The sequence below is a fragment of the Heterodontus francisci genome, chromosome 4, assembly GCF_036365525.1.
Source record: "Heterodontus francisci isolate sHetFra1 chromosome 4, sHetFra1.hap1, whole genome shotgun sequence".
Lineage (NCBI taxonomy): Eukaryota > Metazoa > Chordata > Chondrichthyes > Heterodontiformes > Heterodontidae > Heterodontus > Heterodontus francisci.
In genome coordinates, this window is record NC_090374.1 from 85,787,536 (window position 1) to 85,803,207 (window position 15,672).

General features: G+C 40.9%; 1 protein-coding gene across 9 annotated transcripts in view; it reads right to left on the minus strand.

The window, feature by feature from the left end:
• fbxl17 (F-box and leucine-rich repeat protein 17) overlaps positions 1–15,672 on the minus strand; it is an 878,768-nt gene that overhangs the window by 577,086 nt on the left and 286,010 nt on the right. For all 9 annotated transcript variants that reach the window (XM_068029789.1, XM_068029793.1, XM_068029792.1 and 6 more), the window contains one exon: positions 3,048–3,155. In XM_068029789.1, coding sequence (XP_067885890.1) covers positions 3,048–3,155 — 108 coding nt within the window. The remainder of the gene's footprint in view (positions 1–3,047; positions 3,156–15,672) is intronic.

Sequence of the window (15,672 nt, forward strand, 5' to 3'; positions counted from 1 at the left end):
TGTTGCTGTATCTCTGCTGGTGGTTCCCATGCTCTTTATAAACTCCTCTCTCCCGATGTGCTCTGCTGCTGTGTCTCTGCCGATGTTTCCCGCAGTCTTTTTAAACTCCTCTCTCCTCCTCTTCATCATTCCCTATGATAACTCGTCCTGTCTCTGAGAGATTAACCTTTACTTTAGCTACTCCCCTTTTCATATACTCGTAAAAGCTCTTGCAATCTGTTTTTATATTCCTGGCTATGTTACTCTCATTTTCTATTTTTTCCCTTTTTATCAACTTTTTGGTGGCCCTTTGCTGGTTTCTTAAAACTCCCAATCCTCAGGCTTGCTAATATTCTTTATACTATAACCCCCTTCTTTTAATCTAATACTATCCTTAACTTCTCGAGTAAGCCCTGGATGGATATTTCTTGCCGAGTTTTTGGTTTTTAATGGAATGTATTTTTGTTGAACATTTTGAATTGTTTCTTGAAATGTTTCCCACTGTTCATTTACCGAAACAATCTTAGCCAGCTCTCCCCTCATCCCTCTGTTACTGGCTTTGTTTAAGGTTACCATTCTTGTTTGGGCCTGGAGTATGTCACTTTCAAACTTAATACAGAATTTGATTGGATTATGATCATTTTTCCCTAGAGGATCTTTTACTATGAGAGTACTAATTAAACCTGCCGCATTGCACAATGTTAGAACTAAAATAGCTTTACCCCTAGTTGGTTCCACAACATACTGTTCCAGAAAACTGTCTCGAAAGCATTCTACAAACTCATCTTCCAGACTATCTTTGCCAATTTTATTTGTCCAGTCTATATGAGGATTAAAGTCCCCCATGATTAATGCATTGCCTTTGTTACAAGTTCCAATTGTTTCTTGCTTAATGCTCTGTCCAATGGTAGAACTACTGTTTGGTGATCTATAAGCTGCTCTCACTCGCGTTTTTTGACCTAATATCCACCCATATTGATTCTACTTCCTAATCTTCTAAGCCAAAATCCTTTCTCACTCCTGTCCTTAAGTCATCCTTTACTATCAGGGCTACTCCTCCTTTCCCATTCTGTCTTTTTGAAATATTGTTTACCCTGGAATATTTACTTCCCAACCCTGGTCACCTTGTATCCATGTCTCTGTAATGACAATTAGATCTAAACCATTTACATCTACTTGGGTTGCAAGTTCATCTATCTCATCACAATGCTTTGCGCTTTTAGATAAAGAACATTTTTTTTACTACTATTATTTGCGTAGACATTATTTGCTGATGTGTTATTACCATAAGTGTTAAGGAGTGCAACAAAGTTTCACCAGACTTGTTCCTGGGATGGCGGGACTGTCCTATGAAGAGAGATTGGGGAAACTGGGACTGTATTCTCTAGAGTTTCGAAGAATGAGAGGTGATCACATTGAAACCTACAAAATACTTAAAGGAATAGGCAGGGTAGATGCAGGTAAGATGTTTCCCCTCATTGGGGAGTCTAGAACCAGGGGACACAATTTCAAAATAAGGGGGAAGCCACTAAGGACAGAGATGAGGAGAAATTTCTTTACTCGGGGGTTGTGAACCTTTGGAATTCTCTACCCCAGAGGGCTGTGGAAGCTCAGTCACTGAGTATGTTTAAAGCAGAGACTAACAGATTTCTAAATATCAATGACCTGAGCAGATATGAGTATAGTGGTAGTGAAATGGATGATCAGCCATGATCGTTCTGAATGGCAGGGCAGGCTCGATGGGCTGAATGGCCTACTCCTGCTCCTATGTTCCTAAGACAGAAACTAATCCAGAATTTATAGGTGCATTTAAGGAGAAGCAAGACCAGTACATACAGGAGAAAGGAATTGACAGATATGTTGATAGGGTGAGATGAAGCAAGGTGGGACCAGGTTCATTTGGACCATAAACACTGGCAAAGAACTGATGGTCCAATTGGTCTGTTTCTGTGCTCTAAATACTATGTAGCTTGATGTAGAATTGTCAACAGTATGTTTGCTTGAATATTGTCTGTCTTCAGCTGAGTGAAGTGAAATGGAGTGAAGAGGATAAGACAGAAAAAGGAGAAAAAAGTTCTGCAAACCTCAGTTAACAATGCAGACAAGGAAAGTACATCTAAAACATAATGAAGCGGCTATGCAAAGGGCAATTTTATTACACAAATGACCAACCAACAGATAAGTTTGGCAGTGTTATGAGAAATAATGATCCATTTCAGTACTGGCCACACATGTTTTTTACAAACAGAAAGCAAACATTAATCGGCCAGTCTTAGTTTATTACTGCTTTGTCTGATACTTTATGGTGGATTTCCCACAAGTACACAATAACACAAAGTCAGATATGGCATCACTATGCAGAACCAGTGCACCTGCACAACATACAATACAACCTGCATTTAAAACTATTTCTGCAATTCACTGGATTCTATTCCAAAACCAAAATTCTGCATCCTAACAGCACTGCTACACATGCTGAGAATATGTACAATTTTAACTGATCTGTTTCCGACAAAGCTTTGGGACATCCGGGAATCATGAAAGGCACGATATGAATGCAAATATTTTCCTACTTTATCATGATTTAGAATTATTATGTTGGTCCATTACTTAAAATAAGTTTTGAAATGTTACCATTTGGATGAAATTTCAGACCTTATTCTTATTAGCTATGCAACATAATAATGGAATTTACCTCGTGTTACCTTTTCCCCAACAAACTTAATTTTTATCGCTCAAGCAGTTTGAAACCCCCATTTACACCGATAATGTTAAAATGTTTGAGGTATCTACTCTGTACCTTTCTTTATGCTCAACACAAAAATACTTGCATGGAATACATTTTAGCAAGTTAGAAAGAGATATTAAAAAGTGATACTTTACCAGACATGATGCACAACTAAAGTTTGAGCTTTTAATGATATCAAGGTGTTGGAGGAGTGGCAGCAGAATCAATATCTCTCTCGTGTCTAACTTCATTCTATATTTCTTCAAAGATAGTGTCACAGATTGCAGATCTGACAGTAATTACAGATACTTATGACAAGTGATTACAGGCTAGTACTTACCCGAGTGAGGTGTATGACCCCTTGGGATGTGACTGAGCAGCCCATAAAGCCCACATACTGCAGCAGAGGACAATGTTCTGCAAATGCTTTCACCGATTTATCTGTCACCTACAGAAGAAGAAAGGTGAAGAATAAATTAGTCTGACACTTACCCAGCTGCAAAACAATATGGACATCAATAGAAAGTTTTAACCAACTCTATAAGACAAGTTTCGTGAAAGAACATATCACTTAAAAAGGGATTATACTGAAATCAACAAAATAAATGGGACACTTCTCCACTTGGACCGCCTCAATTTCACATCACCTCTAAAAACCTATTTTTGCTAAAGACAATCTGAGAAAAAAATAGTTTTAATAAACAAAGTAAAGGAATTAAATGCTGAGGATCAATTAGGAAATAAAACTTTTCTTTTACAAAATGAAGATCCAGGATGCACTCCTGCAAGTAGCAAAACTTTTACTTTCCCCTCAGATTGAATATTTCTTTCTATTTCTATTTTTACCTGACAGTCAATAAACCAAGCAAGACCATGGTCAGATTCACCCAGTTTCCCAAACCCCTCATTCACTGCCTTCACACACCTGATTTCAGAAGGAAACATGGACTGCCAGGTGACTGGCCTCAACATACAATAGGTGTACAACACCATATACGAACTTCCAGTTCACTTAGGTGAGACACAGATCCCAGCTCAGGCAAAATATCAGTGGATATAAGCTTGATGACACGTGAGCAAAGCCAACTGGACAAATTACATCCTGATATTCCACTGAAAATATGAAATTTGTTTTATTGAAAATTGTCCTATTAACGTACCTCAATTCCCTTGATGCCATACTTTATATTTTTTAATATTCATTTTTGGAATGCGGGCATCAGTAGCAATGCCAATATTTATTGCCCATTCCTAGTTACCCTGAGAAAGTTTTACACAATTGAGTGGCTTTCTAGGTCATATCAGAGGGCCAGTTAAGTGTTAAATATGTTGGTGTAGGACTGGAATCACATATAGGTCTGACCAGGTTTCCTTCCCTAAAGGACATTAATGAAGCAGTTGGGATTTTATGACAGTTGAAGAGTTTCATTGTCACATTTACTGATAACAGCTTTTTATTGCCAAATTATTTTTTAAAACCAAATGAAAATTCTCAAATTGCACAATGGGATTTGAACTCATGTTCTCTGGGCTATTAGTCTAAGGCTTTGGATTATTGATACAGTAACATAACCATACGCTTCCATACCCATTTACATTACTAGTGGATTCAATAGTGGTAGATAAATATACATGTGGAAATATGGGAATAGGGCAGGAGAGTGGAGTTGAGGTAGAAGATCAGCAATGATCTTACTGAATGGTGAAGAAGGCTCGTGGGGCCATATGGCCTATTCCAATTTCTTAAGTTCTTATTATTGCTGAAAACAGCAACATTTTGTCGAAGCTTTTCGTCTTGCACTTATGAGGACAACTCGCAAGAATACCAATGTAATGGATGCAACAAATTTATACTGTATGAGAAGAGAGTGCTGATAATCAAATGTGGCTTTTAAATGTTGGTTCGAAAATTGTAAATGAGGAAATTCAGAGAATTGTAATCTTCTCCAACTGGTTTTCTTGCCATCAGCTCATGGACAAAACAAAGAAACAATTTTTCATTTCCGTGCAGCAATGTAAAAAACACAAATTTAGTAGGTTGAATTTGCCAGGAGTAAGTTCAATCGCCTCGTTACTTCTGCGATACAAAATCACTTCCCACCCAACCTGCCTCCAGAGTTGTTTCCAACATGTGACAGCAGCTGGAGATTTTCCTACACCAGGCTTCAGGAGCAACATGTACAAAAGGTGTAACAAAACATAATTTCTGCATAATTTCCTCCATTTCAGAAACAAAAAGAAAAGAATCCATTTGTATCAATGTGGAAACATCAGCTTGACCTGATGAAAATATGGTTACTTTTTCAACAACAACAAAGCTACAGAACATTCACAATGAAGTTTGAGTTCCAAGTATAGTGCATCATGCTATACAGGGTACAATATACTGCGGAGAGATTGAAACACAGGGTATTTGCTGAGTACCAGATTTCCTGAAATAGCTCCTACTAATCCTGATAGTGAATTGAGCAGTGAACCTTCACCACCTTCTTAATTTTTCTGAAAATTTAACAACTTTCATCCAGTGAACCCCTTGGGGTGTTCATTTGAACTTCAAGGCAATGACACATTCCAAATCAGGTTTATTCATGGCAGTCTTTAACCATGGGCACATTCTGCAGAAGCAACTGCTTTAATTGCATAAACTGAACACAACCTTGTATTTGATCTAATATTTATAAACCCCACTGAGCATGCATAATTCTCCAGTCAGTATCAGAGGAAGCCTTTCACTTTGCACTCTAAATAATCTTTTTTTATTAGCACAATAATATTTTGTGAATGCTATGGAACAGCAGGTTTAATAAAATAGCAGTAAGTAATGGGAATCTTGTTGAATAAACAATTTCCTCAGTTTGTATAATGGGGTCTCAGAAGCTGCAGGAAAGATTAAAATCAGGGACATACAACAGACCAGAACTGGCGTAGTGTTGCTATCTGAGGGTTGTACGGCTGGAGGAGATTACAGCGATATCAAGAGGCGAGACCATGGAGGGATGTGAAAACAAGGATGAGAACTTTAAAAAAAAAAAAATCGAGGCATTGATGGATCTGGAGCCAATGTTGTTCAGCAAGCACAGGGATGATGGGTGAACAGGACTTGGTATGAGTTAGGATATGGGCAAAAGAATTTCGGATGAGTTTAACTTTATGGAGGGTCAAACTCCAACTGAAAAATCTAGCTTCAATTCAAGCTTCAAGACTTGACAGTCTTTCAAGTCATGAAAGACTGTCCATGCTGATTGTTTCTTGAGGGTAAACTCACTCTGATATGTGCTTGGGAGCTAACTAATCAGGTGCCTGGTAAATATTTTCTGTTATTAGCCAGTTGCCAAACTGAAGACTGATTTAAACATCAAGTTCTCTGAAAACTTCAAAAAGACAGGAAAAATAAGGTAGAGTATTGCTCTTCAGCTATCATTGTATATAGCTGAACATTAATTTGATGCTGAGCTCAAAAAATAGTAAAAGTTCTCATTAAAAATCTGCAGTGATGGTATCTGATGGCTTTTCACATACCAACAGCAGACGAGCACATTTGTAACTAAACCTGTTATTTACAAGTTGTTTATATTCAGCACAAAATCAGATGTTTCTCCCAAGTACATAGGATGTTGATTAAACAGTGATATATTGCTATGAAATTGAGATTATGGTCCAACACCAAGGCTGATGCCAAATCTTGTTACAATTCAGCAAAGGATTTTTTTGGCACTCTTGGAGCTTGGAGTGAGAATACTGGAGCACTAATACTGGGAAAAGTGGAAAGGCTTCACACAGTCAGATGTGTGGCATCAATATTTTAACTGCTGCTTTTGCCCTCTACTTGTAAAACTGTTAATACTATTGTTAAGACCAGGTGAGAAAGGGGTCTAGGGGGTCCCTCTCAGCCTTCACCTGGTCTTATCATAACATTGTTTAATTTTAAACAGTGTTTTTAGCTCCTCCTTGGTGACTCCTTGTGTACTGCTTTCCACTTGTAAGGCAAAGAAACCAGCCAAACAGGTTTTCTTAGGTTTAAAGAAGAAAGGTTGAACTTTATTAAACTTAAACTCGAATTCAGTTAACACCTACGGATACGTAACATGCCCACACTTGCATGCATACGCAATACACACATGTAGAGACAGAAAAGAGAAGAAAATAAAGTGGAAAAGTTTGAGGCAATATCCAGTATTCTTCTTAAACCTTGTTTGATGTAGGAGACTTTTCTCTCTTGAGGTTCTTGTGTCTTCAATGGGTCCAGAGGCTTGTAAGAAAGAGATGGGAACAGAGAGGAGAGGTATTCTCAGTCCAGGAGCAAACAGTCTCTCTCAGTTCAAACTATCTGTACAATTCAAAAAACTCCCCAACTTAGCCAGCAGGTTAGTCATGTGACCAACTGGTGTAACCACTTCTGTGTTTGTGGATTCTCTTGTCCTAGCAGACCCTGGAATGTCTCCTCTTACACACAATACCTGGTGATCAAAGTCCATTTTAGGATTAGTGGATAAGGGAAGTAACCTCTCTTGTCCCTACTAGTATGCAGATGTTCTCCAGCCAAGTGTCTGACAGCCCTTGTAACAGGCCTTCTCTTCCCAGCAACAATTTGAAAGTTAATGCCCATATGGTGAAATTAATATGCCTCATTCTTGACAGGTGGGGGCCCAGCACGACACTATACTAGATGGCACGTCATCAGCAAGAAGGTAGAATGTCCAATATATCTGAACCACACTTGGAATTAAACCTGTACATGAACGGCTATGGCCTGGTCATTACATTTTAATCTTCCTCCAGCACATTTGGGATGTGTAACAATTGAGTACAAGATACTTCATACTTGGAAATAAAATGCTGAAACAAAGGTGGAAAAAAACACCCCTACCCAGACATCAAGAGTATAACCCCATTTATTTCTCGGGTATCAACTTCTGATTAAGAATAGGCTTTTAAATATTGCTTTTGTTCAATTAAAATCAACAAAGTAACCAATGGACCCCAAGTTAAAGTCCTTTTAGCCTTAACCATATGTGCAATTAATAAGGGATACAACTACTTTTCACTTGTTACGAACTGACCATGAATACTAAGTGTGGGACTGTGTATAACTGGATGATTAATGGGCCACACTACAAGACAAGAAATTTCAAAGTCATCTTGAATCACCAAAATCAGCATCATGTTGGAGGTAGGAGAGAAGGGCTTAAAACTGTTATAGCTCACTCGGATCACAAATTTAGTACCATACATATGAATGCAGTGACACTCAAGTCCTGATAGAAAGTGTGCTGTCATAGTAGATTCAGCTACACATCCGGATTGAGATCTGGCCAAAGGAAAAAATCCTTATTCGGATCTAATCTGCTCTTCAGTGAAGCAGCTGTTTTTTGCTTATTCATTCGTGGGATGTGGCATCGCTGGCTAGGCCAGCATTTATTGCCCATCCCCAATTGCACTTGAGAAGGTGGTGGCGAGCTGCCTTCTTGAACTACTGCAGTCCATGGGACGTAGGTACACCCACAGTGCTGTTAGGAAGGGAGTTCCAGGATTTTGATGCAGCAACAGTGAAGGAACGGCGATATAGTTCCAAGTCAGGACGGTGTGTGACTTGGAGGGGAACTTGCAGGTGGTGTTCCCATGCATTTGCTTCCCTTGTCCTTCTAGTTGGTAGAGGTCGCAGATTTGGAAAGTGCTGCCTAAGGAGCCTTGGTGCGTTGCTGCAGTGCATCTTGTAGATGGTACACACTGCCGTCACTGTGCGTCGGTGGTGGAGGGAGTGCCAATCAAGTGGGCTGCTTTGTCCTGGATGGTGTCGAGCTTCTTGAGTGTTGTTGGAGCTGCACCCATCCAGGCAAGTGGAGAGTATTCCATCACACTCCTGACTTGTGCCTTATAGAAGGTGGACAGGCTTTGGGGAATCAGGAGGTGAGTTATTCGCCACAGGATTCCTAGCCTCTGACCTGCTCTTGTAGCCACAATATTTATATGGCTACTCCAGTTCAGTTTCTGGTCAATGGTAACCCCTAGGATGTTGATAGTGGGGGATTCAGCGATGGCAATGCCATTAAATGTCGAGGGGAGATGGTTAGATTCTCTCTTGTTGGAGATGGTCATTGCCCAGCACTTGCATGGCACGAATGTTACTTGCCACTTATCAGCCCAAGCCTGGATATTGTCAAAGTCTTGTTGCATTTCTACATAGACTGCTTCAGTATCTGAGGAGTCGCGAATGGTGCTGAACATTGTGCAATCATCAGTGAACATCCCCACTTCTGACCTTATGATTGAAGAAAGGAAGGTCATTGATGAAGCAGCTGAAGATAGTTGGGCCTGGGACACTACCTTGAGGAACTCCTGCAGTGATGTCCTGGAGCTCAGATGATTGACCTCCAACAACCATAACCATCTTCCTTTGCGCTAAGTATGACTCCAACCAGCGGAGGGTTTTCCCCGATTCCCATTGACTTCAGTTTTGCTAGGGCTCCTTGATGCCATACTCGGTCAAATGCTGCCTTGATGTCAAGGGCTGTCACTCTCACCTCATCTCAAGTTCAGCTCTTTTGTCCATGTTTGAACCTAGGCTGCAATGAGGTCAGGAGCTGACTGGCCCTGGCGGAACCCAAACTGAGCAGGTTATTGCTAAGCAAGTCCGGCTTGATGGCACTGTTGATGACACCCTCCATCACTTTACTGATGATTGAGAGTGGGCTGATGGGACGGTAATTGTCCAGGTTCGACTTGTCCTGCTTTTTGTGTACAGGACATACCTCGGCAATTTTCCATATTGCAGAGTAGACGCCAGTGTTGTAGGTGTACTGGAACAGCTTGGCTAGGGGCGCAGCAACTTCTGGAGCACAGGTCTTCAATAGTATTGCCGGTATATTGTCAGGGGCCGTAGCCTTTGCAGTATCTTCAGTCGTTTCTTGATATCACGTGGAGTGAATCAAATTGACTGAAGTCTGGCATCTGTGATGCTGGGGATTTCAGGCTTCAGGAGGAGGCCAAAAATGGATCATCAAGTCGGCACTTCTGGCTGAAGATTGTTGCATAAAGCTTGCACATAATATCAATCAACTCTAGTACATGGGGTATGAATTTCACTCAGTACCTGTTAGTCCTTCAAATGGCACTGTGACATGTATTTTCAATCTTATGGATATTATGTGACACTTACTGCTGATATTTTGTCACCCTGTGACTACACAATCTGCCCATCAGGTTTCAACAGATCACCAAAAATACATTCCGAAACTTATTTTCATACGTCAATTTTTTAAAATTTATTCACTTAAATTTCTAATAGTTAAAATAGCAGTTTAAACAAAAATTAAAAGTTCAATAAACATATTTTACAATGGCATAATTACATTTACCCATTGAATGGTATTTGTGTATATTAATACAGCTCATCACCACTTTCTCAAGAGCAACAATTGCTGGCCTTGTCAGCAATGCTCCCAGCCCATGAAAAAAAAAACTTGATTAAAGTTATTACTTGAAGGCTTCAGCCCTTCCCAAAAACCTGAGCTTGAACTTCATATTTCTGTCCATACCTATGACAGAGCTGCATCCGGATTGCGCTGTCTAAGTACGTAAAGTGTATCTGATTCCTTAGGATCAGTTACTGCTGTTCAGCTCCACTGATGGGCTATTTTTCCGAAAGTCCTAGCAATTCCTCCCTAATGAAATGTTTTCCAAAGAATTTTTAAAAAAAGACGACAAATTTCAAAAGCACAACAGAGGCAAAAATTTTTACTACATTTTTTTTATTACAAGATTGGATGCGTGTGTCTTTTTATAGCAAAGTAACAAACAGAGTACTTTTCTAATATTTGTCAGTTCCGAAGAAGGGTCACTGACCCGAAACGTTAACTCTGCTTCTCTTTCCACAGATGCTGCCAGACCTGCTGAGTGAATCCAGCATTTCTTGTTTTTGTTTCAGATTTCCAGCGTCCGCAGTATTTTGCTTTTATTATTAGAGTACTTTGTTCGATGTTACCTCAGTTTTAAAAAAAATTAGATAACTAAATGGCTCCACCTCTTTTTGGTTGACAGAAAAGGTCCCAGCTCATGGCTTACATGTCAGAGACAGCGGGGGGAATTATATAGGGCCTGCAAAAGCGGCATTCGTGGCGGGCAGCATGATTTAATAAGGCGGGAGTCAAAATTTATTTTTCCCAACGGTGAGTTGAGAATTGGAGATCAAGTCAGCTGTGTCTTTATGGCAGCTCAGTCTTCACACCATCCTGTAACTTTAATACATTTGCATGTGATGAATACTCATTAGCTTGTAATTAACTGTAATTAAGTCCTATTTTCCAAATTAACTAATGGGCTTATGGGAATCTCATGGCACCTGCTTCACGATCGCTTCAACATGGTGTTTAACAGTCCCGTTTGTACAGTTGTGCCTGAGGTCAGCGGTTTAGTTTGTTGAACTCGGCAGCACAAGGAAGGGCAACAGGAGAATGGCAGCATGGTAGTCTGGCTGGAGGCATGGGAACAGTAAGGGCAAAAGAGAGGTTCGGGGGGAGGGGTGCAGAATTGAATTCGGGTGAACAGAGGAGTGACAGAGGGATCCAAGAGAGGACAGAGGGAGGGGGTCATGTGAATGGAGGAGTGAAATGGGAAGGGCCTGGAATTCTGGGTGTGGCATTTGTGGGGGAGTGGGGGGGGGGGGGGTGGCGGTTCAGTCTGTCAAGGTAAGGGAAATGAAGGGCCTAAATGGAGGTGTTAATAGTGTCCACATTGGGGTCCTGTGGGTCAAACTCAGGGTGCTAGCTGACAGAGGGAACGACAATGACAATAAAAGCAAAATACTGTGGATGCTGGAAATCTCAAAATAAAAACAGAACATGCTGGAAATACTCAGCAGGTCTGTGATAAAGAGAGTTAACAATTCGGGTCTGTGACCAGTTCTGATGAAAAGTCACAGATCTGAAATGTTAGCTTTGTTTCTCTCTCCACAGATGCTGCCAGACCTGCTGAGAATTGCCAGCACTTTCTGTTTTTATTCCAAAGAAACTGCGAGAGGTTCATAGGATCAGAGGGGGCATGTCGACGAGGACAGATGTAGGCTCAGTGGGGAGAGAGGGAACATCCAATTGGATGGTGACAGGGTCCAGGGTAATGGGGTTTAGTTGAAGGCTTGAAGAGGGAAGGCGCACGGTGATGTTGGGACAGCCAAGGGTGATGGGTACAAGTGTGAGGGTGACAGGTGGAGGGTCACAGCCTCAAGCTGGAAACTCACACGCTCTATATTTTCTCAGTATCTCAAGACACACATGGGGCTGCAAGGATTGCAGATCAAAGTGGGAAGCCAGAGTGGGATGGGTACAGTTATGTGGTGGACAATGGGAAGAATTTATCAACTCATTGTTCATCAATTCTATGGATGAAAGCAACGGGCAAGGATTTTTTCATTTTGTTGTCTGTCCTATGACCACAGTTATATTGTTAGAATGACCTGATTCTCATGTATCCAATTTTCGTGGAACCTCGGCAGCAGATGGAGTTGATGTGAATGAGGAGGGCTCCTGCCACTTAATAACTGAGTCCACAACGCCAGCAGCAGGCGTCATGACAATGCACAAATGGGAGTGCCAGCTGGGCCTGCATGTGCAGCCATGCCCCACAGCCTGTCAAGTACACAACTGGACAGTAACATGAACATTCATGGAAAGTTGATCACTGACTTCCACATGAAATGCAATGTCCATACCTTCTCAGTAACCAAAGTGTGCCAACCATGAGACATTGCATTACATTTACCTCTCCCAATAAGCTAGTCCAAACAAAAAGAAAATAACATATACGAGTGATTTAAAACAGATATATTATGAAAAATTTAAATTTGACAAATATAGTTGAAGGACACCTGTGCCACCATCGTGCTCTCAATAACTCTTCTGTTAAGCTTATGATCACTACGTCTTGGGGGGTGAGGAACAAGAACTGCTGCGTAGTAAAACAAAGATACTTGACTAAGGTTATGGAGCTAGCCAGGAACATTGTGGCCATGATGCAGAATGTCCCTGTTTGTCTAGAGGGCTGTTTTATAGCCTGGACGTACCTTCTGCATTGTTAAATGACAGCGGCTTTCATCAATGGAAAGCTTCCTGTGACATATGATTGCACATCTCTCCCAAACCTGCTGCCAGCCAATGATATTTTAATTTTAATCGCGTGGGAAATGGCTCCAGATACAAAAGCAGAAGTGCCGCCCACTTCCACTCTATCATCACGAACGCTGTGCCACTAATATAAAACTGCCCAGTGATTCTAATTTCTAATTCCTATGTGGGAGAGGTAAGTAGAAAGAGATGGAAAGAAATAGAGACAAAATGCAGATAGGCAGATTCTCTCCTTCTAATTTGATTTCTTTTGTAAAAAGAGAAGTTTAATTTTTAAAGCAGATAAAGCCTCTTTGAAGAAAACCAATATGAAGGGAAGGGAGGAGGAATGGGAAAGGAACAGGGAACTTGGCAAGTGCGAGAGAATCTGGGCCTCACCTTTTGTGGGATATGAGTGGGGTAGGTGAGAGTGAATGGATGGTTAGAAACAGAGAAACAGAAGTACACTATTTAGTTCCTCAAAGCCTGTTCCACCATTTCATTTGATCATGCCTGATCGATACATTGCTCTCTCACACACATACAGTTGCCAATTCTTCTGTTTCTTTTAAGAAATTTCAAATTGGACAGTACGAAGTCTGTCAAAATTTTACAATAAGGTATCTGTAGGGCTCCATAAGGATCATTGTCTTAAGGAACCAAATGCTTGAAATGATCTCAGTAAGTTTGGTGAAAATCCAGCAAAATATTTTTAACTTATTGAGGTAACAAATTGTTGTACAAGCGCAGACTATTTATTAGAGATTCACAGCCAGTTGCAGTAATAATTACCAGCTTGTCTATTTTCCAAAAGGAACCCAGAAGCTGACGAGAGGAAATTACTTAGCGAGGTTGACAAAAATCCAATAAAGGTGAGACTTCACTGTTTGCAGGCATTTAGATGAGATTAGCACTGTGCTAACTGATTATTTTGGGAATCAAATACCCTATGAATTATTAAACAGATGATGCAGCTGTTGGGATATGACAAATCACAATGAAAGTAGTGCAACTTCCCAGTTAAATATGGTACCATCTGACACAATTTGTGAATGAAATCCAACTCACTTAGACTAAAGTCCCAAAACATATTTTTCCACAAATATTAATATGAGCATCAATCAGAAACATGTGAATTTATTATGGGGAACAAAGAAATGGCTGACCAACTAAATGCATACTTTGGTTCTATCTTCACAAAGGAGGACACAAATATCATACCAGAAATGTTGGGGAACACAGGGCTTAGTGAGAGAGAGGAACTGAAGGAAATCAGTATTAGTAGAGAAATGGTGTTGGGGAAATTGATGGGATTGAAGGCCAATAAATCCCAATGGCCTGATGGTATGCATCCCAGAGTACTTAAGGAAGTGCCCCTAGAAATAATGGATGCATTGGTGGTCATCTTCCAAGATTCTATAGACTCTTGAACAGTTCCTACAGATTGGAGGGTAGCTAATGTAACCCCACTATTTAAAAAGGGAAGTAGAGAGAAAGCAGGGAATTATAGACCAGTCAGCCTGACGTCAGTAGTGGGGAAAATTCCAAAGTCCATTATCAAAGATTCCATAGCTGAGCACTTGGAGAACGGTGGTAGAATCGGGCAGAGTCAGCATGGATTTACGAAAGGGAAATCATGCTTGACAAATCTACTAGAATTCTTCGAGGATGTAACTAGTAGAGTTGATGAGGGGGAGCCAGTGGATGTGGTTTATTTGGACTTTCAGAAGGCTTTCGACAAAGTCCCACATAAGAGATTAGCATGTAAAATTAATGCGCATGGGATTGGGGGGTAGTGTATTGCGATGGATAGAAAATTGGTTGGCAGACAGGAAACACAGAGTAGGGATAAATGGGTCTTTTTCCGAATGGCAGGCAGTGACCAGTGGGGTACCGCAGGGATCGGTGCTAGGACTCCTGCTATTCACAATATATATTAATGATTTAGATGAGGGAACTAAATGTAATATCTCCAAATTTGCAGATGACACAAAACTGGGTGGGAGGGTGAGTTGTGAGGAGGATGCAAAGAGGCTTCAGGGTGATTTGGACAAGTTGAGTGAGTGGGCTATGCATGGCAGATGCAGTATAATGTGAATAAATGTGAGGTTATCCACTTTGGTAGCAAAAACAGGAAGGCAGATTATCTGAATGACTATAAACTGAGAGAGGGCAATATGCAGCGAGACCTGGGTGTTCTCGTACACCAGTCGCTGAAGGTAAGCATGTGGGTTCAACAGGCAGTAAAAGAGGCAAATGGTATGTTGGCCTTCATAGCGAGAGGATTCAGGTACAGGAGCAGGGATGTCTTGCTGCAATTATACAGGGCCTTGGTGAGGCGACACCTGGAATAGTGTGTGCAGTTTTGGTCTCCTTATCTGAGGAAGGATGTTCTTGCTATAGAGGGAGTGCAGTGACGGTTTACCAGACTGATTCCTGGGATGATTCTCTGAGGAGAGATTGAGTCGGTTAGGATTATATTTGCTGTAGTTGAGAAGAGTGAGGGGGGATCTCATAGAAACCTATAAAATTGACAGGGTAGATGCAGGAAGGATGTTCCCAATGGTGGGGGAGTCCAGAACCAGGGGTCATAGACTAAGGGTACAGGGTAAACCTTTCAGGACTGAGATGAGTAGAAATTTCTTCACCCAGAGAGTGGTGAGCCGATGGAATTCGCTACCACAGAAAGCAGTTGAGGCCAAAACATTGTATGTTTTCAAGAAGGAGTTAGATATAGCTCTTGGGTCTAAAGGGATCAAAGGGTATGGGGTGAAAGCGGGAACAGGTTACTGAGTTGGAGGATCAGCCATGATCATAATGAATGGCAGAGCAGGCTCGAAGGGCCGAATGGCCTACTCCTACTCCTATTTT